This window comes from Saimiri boliviensis, chromosome 11, assembly GCF_048565385.1.
Source record: "Saimiri boliviensis isolate mSaiBol1 chromosome 11, mSaiBol1.pri, whole genome shotgun sequence".
Lineage (NCBI taxonomy): Eukaryota > Metazoa > Chordata > Mammalia > Primates > Cebidae > Saimiri > Saimiri boliviensis.
The window spans coordinates 11,806,368-11,819,295 of record NC_133459.1 but is presented as its reverse complement, the minus strand read 5'-3'; the positions used below and the strand labels follow the sequence as shown (position 1 = coordinate 11,819,295).

The window sequence follows — 12,928 nt, the reverse complement described above, 5'->3', positions numbered from 1 at the left end:
TTATGCCAAGGACACCCTGAAACTGGCCGAGATGCAGGAGCAGACGCCGCAGCTGGAGCAACAGTCCAAGCTCAAAGTGGGTGGGGCCGGCGTGAGCAGGGAGGCCAGGGGCGCACATGAGATACAGGCGTGGAGATTGGTAGGGGCCAGTGCTGGTGGGTAGGACCAGGGGTCGGTACATGGGTAGCAGTGGGCCCAGGGCCAAGCTTGGGCACCTCATTTCACAGAAGGAAACAAGGGGGGGGTCAGAGACACTGCCGCAGAGCTGCCCAAGATGGAGCGCCAGCGTTGATGAGGGCATCACGTCATCCTGAGGGCGGGGGTCTTCTTGACCTCATTTTTTTGCACTCAGTAGGATTTTTTTAGTTTGTTTTATTTTATTTTATTATTTTGAAGCAGAGTCTCATTCTCTTGGCCAGACTGGAGCGCAGTGGTGTGATCTCAGCTCACTGCCACCTCCGCCTCCCAGGCTCAAGCGATTCTCCTGCCTCAGCCTCTCGAGTAGCTGGAATTACAGGAATTTGCCAGTATACCCTGCTAATTTTTTGTATTTTTAGTAGAGACAGGGTTTCGTCATTTTGGCCAGTCTGGTCTCAAACTTCTGACCTCGTGATCCACCTGCCTGAGCCTCCCAAAGTGCTGGGATTACAGGCGTGAGCCAACATGCCCAGCCTGATTTGTTTTATTTTGTATTTTATTTTATTTTATGTTACTTTTTGAGACCGAGTCTCACTCTGTCTCCCAGGCTGGCATGCAGTGGCATGATCGTGGCTCACTACAACCTCAGCCACGCACGTTCAACCCCTTGCTTCAGCCTCCCGAGCAGCTGGGACTACAGGAGCCCACCACCACATCTAGCTAAGTTCTGTATTTTTAGTAGAGACAGAGTTTCACCAGGGTGGTCTCGAACTCTTGTCCTCAGGTGATCCACCTTGGCCTCCCAAGGTGCAGGGATCATAGAGCCATCACACCTGGTCCACTCAGCAGGCTTCTTAGAACAGGCACGAGCTGTGCCCTAAGCACGCTCCAAAAGGGCGCACCTGACCCAAGAGGGGAAGGTGGTGTCTGGCCCCACTCCCTGGGGCCTTCGTAGGCATCTGCTGGTGCTTTTCTGCCTGTGGGTCCGGACTCCTCCAGAAGCTGAGCCTGGGTGCACACAGCAGTCTGGGCATGGAGTCTCTGCCGTGCAGGAACGCGTGCAGATGCAGGAGGGGCTGTGAGGCAGTGCGAGCCCTGAGCAAGCGACAGGTGGTGAGCGCTGTGCTCTGCAGGAGTCTCAGGCCGCTGTGGAGCAGCATAAGAGCGAACAGATCCGGCTGCAGGCTGAGGAGGGAAGGAAGACCATAAGCGAGGAGACCCGGCAGCACCAGAATGTAAGAGTGCAAGAGGCCTCGGAGGAGGCCGCCAGGCTCTGGGGATTGGGGGGCAGGACTGGGAGCTGGGTGGGCCCCGGGGCTCTTAGTTACCTACTGATTGTGCTCTGAAGTCAGCCATCGGAGCTGCCCCTGGAACAGCCTTGCACAAACACCTAAGGCCTGTAAGGCCCCTTACTGCTGAGCCAGACGGGAGGTCCCCTGCCTCCACACGTTTATGTGACGCTGTCGGCGTGGAGGAGGCCCCGGAGCCCGGCTTAGTCAGCCCTGACTGCAGCTTCCGGATGAGATGTGTGCTTGCCACCCTTTTTCCTTCCACAGAGGGCCCAGTATCAGGACAAGCTGGCTCGGCAGTGCCACGAGGACCAGCTGAAGCAGCAGGTGAGGCCAGCCTCCCCTGCGAGGCGCCTGTGTCCCCAAGAACATAGGTGTCTTTCTGGGACCAGTCAGTGGATCAGAGGCCACGGGGCAAAAAAACTAGGGTTGCTGACAGCGGGGGCTAGTGCAGGGGAAGCTTTACTTGGACAGACAGGCACCGGCCTGTGTGTACAGGCACAGATGCACATGTGTGCACACATGTACACAAAGGACATGCAGGCCCATGTTTTAACAGGCACTCACATTGACACACACACACATCTTGGCACACACCCTGCGTGGCCTCCACAGTAGAGGCTCTCGAGGCACGCAGAGCCTCCTTGCCTCCTTCCTGGGGGCTTGGCTGAGAGTGAGCATCTTCACGCTTGAAATGGCTGGTGAATGGCAGAGGTGGGTCCCTGGGCCCATGAGAAAAGCTTGGGGCTTGTCATTTTCAGCCCTGAGCTCACTGGCGGGGTTCACATGTTGCCTGTGGTGGGTATCATGGCTTTAAAATGTAATTGGCAGAAGACAGACCTTCCTTCAGTGCAGCCTGAATCACAGCAGTGATATTGAAAGGTCTGCCCCGCAGTGGCCCTTGTCAGTGAAGTCGCAGTGCAGTGAACGCTGTTTCTGCTGCTGAAAAGTTTGGGCTCCTGAAGCCAGCCTATCCTGCCAAGTGTCACCTGTTTCTTTGTTAGGGTGCGGCGTCTGTAGACCCCCAGGTACCTGTGACGCTTGGAGCCCTCAGGTCCTGGGGCAGCCGCCACCTCTGGATTGGTGTTGAGTATTTTTCTGGTTTTAAAGCTTTTTCTCTTTTTCTGCATCTCCTTCTCAGCAACGTCTCAATGAGGAAAATTTACGGAAGCAAGAAGAGTCTGTGCAGCGGCAGGAAGCCATGCGGCGAGGTTGACAGTCTGTCCTGGCTGGGGCAGGGCGGCTGTGGCATGGAGAGCCAGGGCTGCTTGTGGACCTCAGCGCCCAGCAAACGCTTCCCCGGCATGCACTCTGGGCCTGAGTTCTGCAGTATGGCCCCTTATCTCTACAAATGCAGTGGGCAAAGCATTCTCAGGCTCCGTGGGGTGGGGCTCCCTCTTGGAAGTCACATCTGTCTGTGCTGGACATCAGAGTCCATGCAAGGAGTGCAGATGTTTAATTTGATGGGAAGAACATGGGCCTGTTTATTTTTTTTTTTTTAAGATGGTGTCTCTTTCTGTCACCCAGGCTGGAGTACAGTGGTACAATCTCAGTTCACTGCAACCTCGCCTTCCGGGTTTACGGGATTCTCCTGACTCAGCCTCTCGAGTAGCTGGGATTACGGGAACCTACCACCAAACCTGGCTAAATTTTTTTGTATTTTTCTTTTCTTTCTTTCTTTTTTTTTAAAGATGGGGTTTCTCCATGATGGCCAGGCTGGTCTTGAACTCCTGACCTCAGGTGATCCACCCACCTCGGCCTCCCAAAGTGCTAGGATTACAGGCGTGAGCCACCATGCCTGGCAATTTTTTTGTATTTTCTGTAGTGACAGGGTTTCACCATGTTGGCCAGGCTGGTCTCAAACTCCTGACCTCGTGATCCACCTACCAGGGCGTTCCAAAGTGTTGGGATTACAGGCATGAGCCACGGCGCCCAGCCTAGAACATGGGTCTTTACCGTCCTGGTCTCGGTGGGGATCACAGGTATTTGGTGACACATGGCATTTGTTGGCAAGAGCTCCAAGCAAATGTTTGTCACTACTTTTCACCAGGGGTGGGCTTGTGGCGAGGTGTGTGTATTTAATACATCAGTAGCCGGACACATGGCACATCACGCTCTCTAGAGTTCTGACAGCTGTGCTTCTGTGTAAGAGAGGGCTTCCTTGGTAACCCCACGTTCTGCTTAGCTGCTTTAAACGCCTCATCCTGAGAAGGTGCCTGGGTCTCCTGGTCAGATTTTAGGGGACTTTATTCATGGGCAGGGCCAGCCTGGGGCGCTGTCCCTGCCAAGGCCTGTGTGTGTGTGTCTGTCTGTGGAGTGGGCCTTTCAGTGGCATGGCCTGTCTAGCATGTGCCTGTTGGTGGCATGGGCCTGTCCACAATGTGGGCAGAGGCAGGCGTGCTGCACTGCGTGACAGAGCTTTTCTGCCTCTTTCTGGGGCAGCCACCCTGGAGCGGGAGATGGAGCTGCAGCATAAACACGAGGTGCTGCAAGTGGAGGCTGAGGCCCGGGCGCGTGCCAAGGCCGAGCGGGAGAATGCAGACGTCATCCGGGAGCAGACCCGCCTGGAGGCGGCCGCGCACCGCCAGACCGTCTTGGAGTCCATGAGGTGAGTGTTGCCCAGACCCGGGTCGGCCGCAGACGGAGCCCCCGCAGATGTGAGTTGCTGGTCCCTGGGCGCTCTCTAGCTCTTTCAGGCCTGGCAGCCGCAGGCTTGCTTCTTGGTGGGGCACTGCCCCTCTGTCCTGGCAGGGCCGGGTTGCTGTGTTAGAGCTTGATGGTCAACCTGCTCTTGTCATGTGACTCAGGTCTTGGTGTCACTCCTGGTCACACCGCCGCCTTCCCCTGCAGGATGGCTGGCACCTTATTTGGGGAAGGATTCCATGCCTTGGTGACAGACTGGGACAAAGTAACAGCCACGGTAAACACGTGTGTGCCCGGCAGGGAGGGCAGGCGGCTATGGGGGCCTCCTGGAGTCTCAATCCTGTCCCTGCTGGCTCTGCACAGGCCCTGACATTCTCCCGGCACAGAGGAAGCCCACGTTGGACCTGCTGGTCATGCTGCTCCTCCCTCCTTGAGCTGGGAGAAAAACGCATTTGCCAGCCTGGGCAACACAGTGAAACCCCATCTCTATGGAAAATAATATGTTAGCTGGGTGCGGTGGGGGCACCAGTGGTCCTGCTACTCAAGTGGCTGAGGTAGAAGGATCACTTAAGCTCAGGGAGGTTGCAGCTGCAGGGAGCTCAGATTGCACCACTGCACTCCATCCTGAGTGAGAGAGACCTTGTCTCCAGAAAACGGCTGGGTGAGGTGGCCCACACCTTAATTCCAGCACTTTGGGAGGCTGAGGCGGGTGTATCTCGAGGTCAGGAGATAGAGACCAACCTGGTTAACAGGGTGAAACCCTGTCTCTACCAAGAAATGCCAAAAATTAGCTGTGCGTGGTGGCATGCGCCTGTAGTTTCAGTTCCTCAGAAGGCTGAGGTAGGAGTATCACTTGAAACGCGGGAGGCTGAGGTTGCAGTGAGCCGAGGTCTCACCACTGTACTCCAGCCTGGGGACAGAGGGAGGCTTCGTCTCAAACAAACAAACAAAAAAAACGCCGGGCACAGTGGCTCAAGCCTGTAATCCCAGCACTTTGGGAGGCCGAGGCGGGTGGATCACGAGGTCAAGAGATCGAGACCATCCTGGTCAACATGGTGAAACCCTGTCTCTACTAAAAATACAAAAAATTAGCTGGGCATGGTGGCACATGCCTGTAATCCCAGCTACTCAGGAGGCTGAGACAGGAGAATTGCCCGAACCCAGGAGGCGGAGGTTGCGGTGAGCCGAGATCGCGCCATTGCACTCCAGCCTGGGTAACAAGAGCGAAACTCCGTCTCAAAAAAAAAAAAAAAAGGGGGGGGCAACCCCAATGCCATTTTGCAAAACTCTTCTGTATTTCTCATAAAACCTTGAGAGTTCGAAGTTGACAGATTCCTCTCACATTTAAAGCCTCACTCTTGTGCCCAGGCTTTGGCCTGCTGTGGTGGCGCACCACGTCACACCCGGCTGCATCCTCCGTCCCCCGCTGGCCAGCACGTAGTAGGTGCCTGGCACGCGATGCGCAGTTGCTCAGCCATGGTGCTGGCGCCCAGAGCTGACTGCAGTGCCTGCCTGTGGCCTCATCAGTGTGACGGTGAATGTCGCAGGTGGTGTTGACGCCTGTATTGTTGACAAGGTGTCACGTGAGGACATGGGGAGCTGCTTAATGCACCATTGACTTTTGTTTGTTTTTAGAGACAGGGTCTTGCTCTGTCACCAGGCTGGAGTGCTGAGGTGCCATCGTGGCTTACTGCAACCTCCGCCTCTGGAGTTTAGGGAATTCTGCCTCAGCCTCCCGAGTAGCTGGGACTATAGGCGCTTGTCCCCACGCCTGGCTAATTTTCCTATTTTTGGTAAAAATGTGGTTTTTCTCCAAGTTACTTCTGACCTCAGGTGATCCACCTGCCTTGGCCTAGCAAAGTACTATGATTACAAGCATGTGCCACCACATGGCCACTTTTTGTATTTATGGTAGAGAAAGGGTTTCACCGTGTTGGCCAGGCTGGTTGTGAACTCCTGGCCTCAAGTGATCCCCACCCATCTTGGCCTCTCAAAGTGCTGGCCTAAGAGGGGTGAGCTGAGCTTCCGGACCTGGCCTAATATATATATATATATATATATATATATATATATATATATATATATTTAGTTTGGCTGTTGTTGCTTAGGCTGGAGTGCAATGATGTGGTCTTGGGTCACTGCAACCTCCCTCTGCCTCCCAGGTTGAAGTGATTCTCCTGCCTTAGCCTCCCAAGTAGCTGGGATTATAGGCACGTGCCACCATAGTGGCTAAGTTTTTGTATTTTTAGTGGAGATGGGGTTTCTCCTTATTTATTAGGCTGGTCTTAAACTTTGGCCTCAGGTGATCTGCCTGCCTTGGATTCCCGAGGTCCGGGGATTGAAGGCATGAGCCATCACACCAGCCGGCCTAATGCATTTATAAAATGAGTTAGAGATTTCAGGTGAGCCTTGTTTTCCAGGAAGAACCATTTTTAGTGGCCAAGAAGGTAGCAGAGGGTGTGGCCCTGTGACATACCTGGCTGGGTCTGCCCAGGGCCCTGCTCAGCGGCTGGGGCTTTGTAGGGCACTATGACGGCCCTGCCAGCCTCCTGTAACCAAGTGGCTGTGGGATGTGGGGCGGGGAATTCAGGTTCCTGTGCTGCCAGCACACAGCGCTGTGCCTCTCCGAAGGGCCTAGAGAGAGTCAGAGCAGCCACGTGCGTCTTCTGCTTAGGGAGGGAACGAGGGAGGGAGGGAGGGAAGGAGGGAGGGAGGGAGGGTGGGGGCAGGTGTGCCAGTGTGGTGTCTCTGCTGCAGGCAGCCGGGCTGACGCTGCTGGCTGTTGGGGTCTACTCTGCCAAGAATGCCACGGCCGTTGCCGGCCACCACGTCGAAGCTCAGCTAAGGAAGCCATCCCTGGTGAGGGAGACTTCCCGCATCATGGTGCTGGAGGCTGGGGCACCCCATCTAGGTAGCGGCGCGGGCCTGGCCCTCCCTGAGTGGTTTCTGGCCGAGTCCCTTCTGCCCCTTGAGCAGAGCCTGCGCACACCCTCCCGTCCCTTTTTTCCGGATAACGATCCCTGAATGCTGCTTCATGCGTGGGTTTTCCTGTCCAGCGATATAGCTTAGAAGTCTGGTCAGTGAGACCCTCCCCCGTCTGCCTTAGTCTCCCCTGCTTGGGCTCTTGACGGAGCTTGGGTGCACACCGGGGTCCATGCAAGTCCCGAGACTTGGGTGTGCCGCCATCTGTAAGGGAAGCTGCTACAGGCCACGGTGTAGTTTGGCGGCTGCTGTCCGCAGGGCGATGGCGGCGTCTCCGCAGGTCACTCGGTGAGTGGTGAAGAAAATAAAAGCTAACAAGGAATCAAAAAATGCCCCCAATCCAGCAACAGGCTCTGTCTGCCAGCGGGTGGGGTTCCAGCTCCTGGCCGGTCCTGGCTGTGCTTCAGGGCAGTTCCGTATCTGTGTGTGAGCGAGCGTGTCTTTACGTCGGTGGCTGTGCTGTGGCCTTGGTGAGTGACCCAATGGCGCTTTCCCTTCCCCACCGGCAGGTCAGCCAGCGACTCCTCCGTCGGCCCCAGGACGTGCTGGAGGGCCTTGTGCTCAGGGTAAGTAGGTGTGCCTTGGCGGGGGAGGTACCCAAAGAAGTCCCCAAAGTTGGGCGTGGCTGTGGCCCTTGCTGGTGCTCGTGACACCCAGAGGTTTTTGGCTCCTGAGTTGCGACTACCTGGGCGCTGGCGGTAGTTGCTGCCGTGAGCTGTGTGGCTCCTTGAGAGGCAGAGTCCCCCGCCCCTGAGGCTTCCATGGGGGCAGAGTTAGTCCCTCAAGTCCCCATCTTTTCTGGCAGCCCAGCCTGGAAGCACGGATGCTCAACCTTGCCATAGCAACAAGGAACACCAAAAAGAACCGGAGCCCGTACAGGAACGTCCTGCTGTACGGGCCGCCGGGCACCAGGAAGACGCTGTTTGCCAAGGTGAGCGCGCCTGGCTTTGCAGGTTGGTCAGGGGCCGTTGGAGCGTTATCTGCCTGCAGGGGTCCGCGGGGCTTGAAAAGTGGACCTCCCTTAGGCCTTTGCCCACCCTCGTGTTGGCTCAGGGTGCTGATGTGTGGGCAGCAGCACCTCCCATCTTCCAGGCAGGGGCACCAGGGAGGGGTTCCACACTCCTGTTGGAGTGTTCAGGCTTTGCAGAGGCAGAGAGGACATCTGTTCTGTCTCCCCCACCCTTCCTATGCAGAAACTCGCCCTGCACTCAGGCATGGACTACGCCATCATGACAGACAGGGACGTGGCCCCCATGGGTCGAGAAGGCGTGACCGCCATGCACAAGGTGTTCAACTGGGCCAGATCCAGCCGGCGCGGGTGAGACGCCCCCACAGCACGCACATAGGCCCTTCGCGGCGGCCCAGCAGCCTGCCTTCTGGGAATGGGGGTGTCCAGGTGGCTTTCGGGGACCTTGTCTTTCTGCACCTCTGTCCTTGCAGTCATGCCTGGTGGAGAATCCCTAGGAGGGAAAGGCCCCTGAGTATGGACCCTGGTGGGCACCAGGCCCCCAGCATGCAGAGGCTGCCAGCGAATACTTGGCTCAGGGCAGGAGGGAGGGAGGAGGGTGGGTGCCGGAGAGAAGGGTCTTCACAGCTGCAGGGGAGGCTCCCCCACTGCCGATCCTCCCTCGAACACATGTGCAGGTGGGCGCTGGGCACTGGATCCTTTCTACAGAAACATTTGAACGTTAGCTGAAGACAGCATAGCATGCATCCTCAACAGCTCCCACAGTGACCGCGTGCAGAGCACCGCTGGGGCCGTTTGTTGCCCTTGTGTGCGGTTGGTTTCCCATGGCCTTCTGAGGCCAGAGCGTGGTCAGCTGCCCGGAGGTCGAATGGATCGGCTTCTGTCGGATCCAAAAGTTAGGGCCTGTTGGAACGGAGCCCACACCTCGTGGGGATCTGCCCACTCGGCCTGCTTCTGATGTGGCTGGATGCTCCTGTGGGCTGATCCTGATGTGGCTGGATGCTCCTGTGGGCTGCTTCTGACGTGGCTGGATGCTCCTGTGGGCTGCTGCTGGCATCACACTCGCACGCTTGGCCTCCCGTCTCGTTCACAGCCTCCTGTTCTTCATGGATGAAGTGGATGCCTTCCTTCAGAAGCGAGCCACTGTGAGTGTCACTAAGCCTCTGTCCGGCCACAGGTGTGTGGTGAAGTGGGTGCGGCTATCATTCCTGGCTAGGCCCCAGTCTGCTGCTTCGTTTTTGTTTTTTTTTTTTTTCTGTAAGTTTTGTGTAAAAGACAGCATTTTTTAGTGCGGCTTAAAGTCAAGGTTTGGTCTTTGGGGTTTATTTTGTTTCTTGAGACGGAGTCTCACTCTGTTACCAGGCTGGAGTACAGTGGCACGATCTTGGCTCACTGCAGTCTCCACTTCCTGGAGGTTCTCCTGACTCAGCCTCTTGAGTAGCTGGGACTAGAGTCACCTGCCACCACACCCAGCTAATTTTGGTATTTTTAGTAGAGACAGGGTTTCGCTATGGTGGCCAGAATGGTCTCGATCTCTTGACCTAGTTATCTGCTTGCTTTGGCCTCCCACGGAGCAGTTACACTATGTCTGATCCACCACGCGTGGCCTGTTTTTATTTTTGTTTATTTGAAACAAAGTCTCACTCTGTCCTGTAAGCTGGCTTGCAGTGGCACAATCTAGGCTCACTGCAACCTCTGTCTTTTTGGTTAAGGCAGTTCTCCTGCCTCAGCCCCCTGAGTATCTAGGATGACAGGCTTTTGTCCCCAAACCCAGTTAAGTTTTTTTGTATTTTTTGTAGAGATGGTGTTTCACCATGATAGGCTGGTTTCTGTCTCCCAGGCTGGAATGCAGTGGCTCCATCGCAGCTCACTGCAGCCTCTACTACTCAAGTTCAAGCAATCCTTCTCAGTAGCTGGGACTACAGGAGCGCACTGCCACACCCAGCTAAGTTTTTGGTAATTTTAGTAGAGATGGAGTTTCCCCACATTGCGCAGGCTGGGCTCAAACTTCTTGGCTAAGTAGAGTCACCCGCCTTGACCTTCTGACCTCCTGAAGTGCTGGGCGTAGGTGGTTGGTGAAAGGTGTGTGCTACCAGAGAGGGCACATGGTTATCCCCATGCCAGTTTCTGTCAGGTGACGGTGTCGTGAGAGGATGGTGTGCGGCTGCCCCTGCACCCTGGGAGATGAATCGTGCCTCTGGGAAGCACAGCTGGGATGGGGCAAGGGACCCAGTCAGCTGTCCGGAAGGATCCCCTGACCTGCGCTGCTTTTAGGCATCTTGGTGCACTCCTGAGAATGGCACCCAGTGGGGGTCCCTACACCCTGACCCATGGGTGCCTCCCCTTGGGGACTTTGCTGGCAATGGGATTGGGAGCAACCAGTCCATGGCAGAGGAGCTGGACCTTGAGGCTGCCTGAAGTGACACCGAGGGCCACAGGCTCAGTAGCTCCAGCCTCCGTGTGCTGGATGCCAAGGCCAAGAGGCACTTAGGGCATCTGTAGCATCCAGGGATCTGTGCCTGGGAGGACAGAATGGTGGGGGCAGGGGTGGTCTTGGTGCCACCACCCATGTGCCCCAAGGTGGGCAGTGGCGGCCTCTGCCCTGGATGCCTGTGAGGGCCAGGGTCTGAGGTGCATTGTGACCCATGGGCCCTGCATGGCCACGTCTCAGACGCGCAGTGGGTCTGCACATCCCACCCTGCCTCGGGAGCTGCCCTGCATCTTCAGGCAGAGGGACTCGACCTTGAGATTCTGTTTTTAGAAAGTCATTGAGAAACAGCAGTACTGAGATGCAGGCAGGACTGTGGACACTGCAGGGGCCTGTCTAGGTGTCCACACGCGTGCTGGGCTCTGCTGCGGTGCAGGAGGCCTGTTTCACCCTGGCGCTTCTGGCTTGGCCCCTCCTCACCTCTGGGCCCTGGCATGCTTTGTGGGTGAGGGGTTCCCATAACTGCCTTTCTCAGCTCCCTCTGTCCCCACTAGGACATGGCGTATGCCTCCGAGGACGGGCTTCTCACTGAGGCCATGATGGATGCCTGCATGCAGAATGCTGTCCAGCAGCACCAGCAGAATATGCACTGGCTGAGGTTTGGAAATACACCCAGGAGAACATTGATAGTCCCAGCTGGGCACCAGTGCCCCTGCGTGTTGTGTCCAGCAGCACCAGCAGAAGATAGGCCGGCCGAAGGCGGAGGGGCCTGGGCCGGGGGACAGGTGCCCTCAATCCTGAGTCCACTGCGAGACCCACACCTCACAGACCCTGGCAGCAGACCCCTCCCACCCCCACATGTCCGGCCCCTGCACACGTAGGAAGTACTCCTGGGTGGGTCCAGGGCTGCCCCGACGCCCCTGCGCAGGAGCACATCTTGTGACTGGGAGACAGAACCTGGCTGGGGTGTCCGAGGCCACACCCAGCTGGCCGGTCCAAGCCTGTGGCGGGAGCTGGGGTCTGTTCATCTAATGAAGTCCCACAGGCGTCTCACCACTGTGTGTGTCTGTAGGCTGACACAGGGCAGGGTTTCAGAAGCCCCTATCCTCCCCCTGGGGTCAAAGGTGACAGAAGAGGCAGAGGCCAGAGCTTTCTGGAGAATTTACTGACCACAGAAAAGTGGGTTTCACATGAGGCACCAGCCACAGAAGGGCCGGGAGTCTGGTGCCTGGGACTGGCCTCGTGTGCCCCACCCGCGGCTGTGCACACTCAGGTACCCCCCTGGCCTCCCTCCCCTCCACCAGACCTGGATCGGGCCAGACAGTGGACGCAGCGTACAGGGAAAAGACAGTGGCTTCAAACATGCTGGTGTGACCGCTTAAGGCCACCCTGAGTTCTCTGAAGCAGCCTCCTGAGCGGGCTGGTCGGGAAAAGGGCAACGGGTCCAGCCAGGCCTGGGTCACAGGCCATGGGCTGCGGAGGCCTGAGTGCGAAATCCAGGCAGACAGCAGGACAAGCCACTGGCTAGGGTGTCTGTCCTCTCTCAGCACCTCCCTTGGACCTGGAGCTCGCAGGAAGCTGCTGCAGGTGGAAGAGACCTCCCCTGGAGACGGGTCAGGATGGCGGTCCCCATGGCCAAGATTACAGTCGCCTGCCTGCCCCCGGCTGTGGAGGCCGCTTGGAGCAAAGCTGGGCTGCTGGTGTCACAGGGAGCCCTGCTGGCACGGGACCAGCCCCTCCCATGCACTTCCCTGTCTACTGGGTCCTTAACTTCACTGCTGCCACCCCGCCGGCCGGGCTTCCAGCTTCTGGGTTTTTTTCCTGCTCCTCTGTCTCTGGGAGGTGCTGCTAGAAGCTGCGGGGGCTCTGCCTAGCACCCTGTTCTCTCCCTTTTTTGGGGGACTCCCCTCAGCTTCCTAGTTAGGCCTCTGAGGCCTGAGTGGGACCTGTGAGCTGTGTGTCACTTCAGGCAGCATGCTCGCAACTCCAGTGCTGGTCACTAGGTGCCCAGGCTCGCAGGCCTGGGACCCGGGCCCTACCTCTTCTCAAGGGGTAGAATCTCCTGCATGCAGCCCTTGCCCCTGTCCTGTTCTCCAGGGTAATGGCAGATCTGAGTTCATGGTTGCCTGAGGAGATGACCCCTTGCACACTGAGCCCAGGTTCAGCCCACAGAGCACCCTGCTGGCAGCAGCGGAGCCCCAGGGGCTCATTCCTGATGGCTTCTGTGGCTTCTGTTGATGGCTCAGTCAAACTGATGTGAGAAGCTGGAGGAGCTCCACGTGTGCAATCCCAAAAGGACAAAGCGGGGGGCCCCGGCCACAACACCGCTCCCCACATACCCTTCCGGCAGAGGCTCTACCTCCTCTGCTCATCTCTAGACAGCAAGGCCCAGCACAGCACGAGGCCTCAGAGAGGGTGAAAAGGCACTCCTGCCTGCTTCTCCGTGCCAAAAAATGCCCCTTCCAGAAGCCCTCATCTGAG

The 12,928-nt window shown here is 57.2% G+C and overlaps 1 protein-coding gene across 1 annotated transcript; it reads left to right on the top strand.

The window, feature by feature from the left end:
• On the top strand, positions 1-11,821 carry LOC101035190 (ATPase family AAA domain-containing protein 3A-like). The gene is made up of 14 exons (XM_074381528.1): positions 1-76; positions 1,272-1,373; positions 1,695-1,754; positions 2,569-2,638; positions 3,870-4,035; positions 4,278-4,347; positions 6,828-7,065; positions 7,232-7,340; positions 7,432-7,618; positions 7,858-7,983; positions 8,246-8,370; positions 9,113-9,287; positions 11,002-11,105; positions 11,752-11,821. Exons 1-14 carry the CDS (start codon positions 32-34, stop codon positions 11,819-11,821), a joined length of 1,647 nt encoding a protein of 548 aa, XP_074237629.1. The 5' UTR covers positions 1-31.
• The last annotated feature ends 1,107 nt before the right edge of the window (positions 11,822-12,928 follow it).

Excerpts from the sequence above, each read along its gene's own strand:
- LOC101035190 (XM_074381528.1), top strand. The coding sequence starts at position 32 with ATGCAGGAGCAGACGCCGCAGCTGGAGCAACAGTCCAAGCTCAAA. Across the intron at positions 4,036-4,277 it reads ACCGTCTTGGAGTCCATGAG|GATGGCTGGCACCTTATTTG; the intron begins GTGAGTGTTGCC and ends CTTCCCCTGCAG. Across the intron at positions 9,288-11,001 it reads TTTTTTTCTGTAAGTTTTGT|GACATGGCGTATGCCTCCGA; the intron begins GTAAAAGACAGC and ends TGTCCCCACTAG.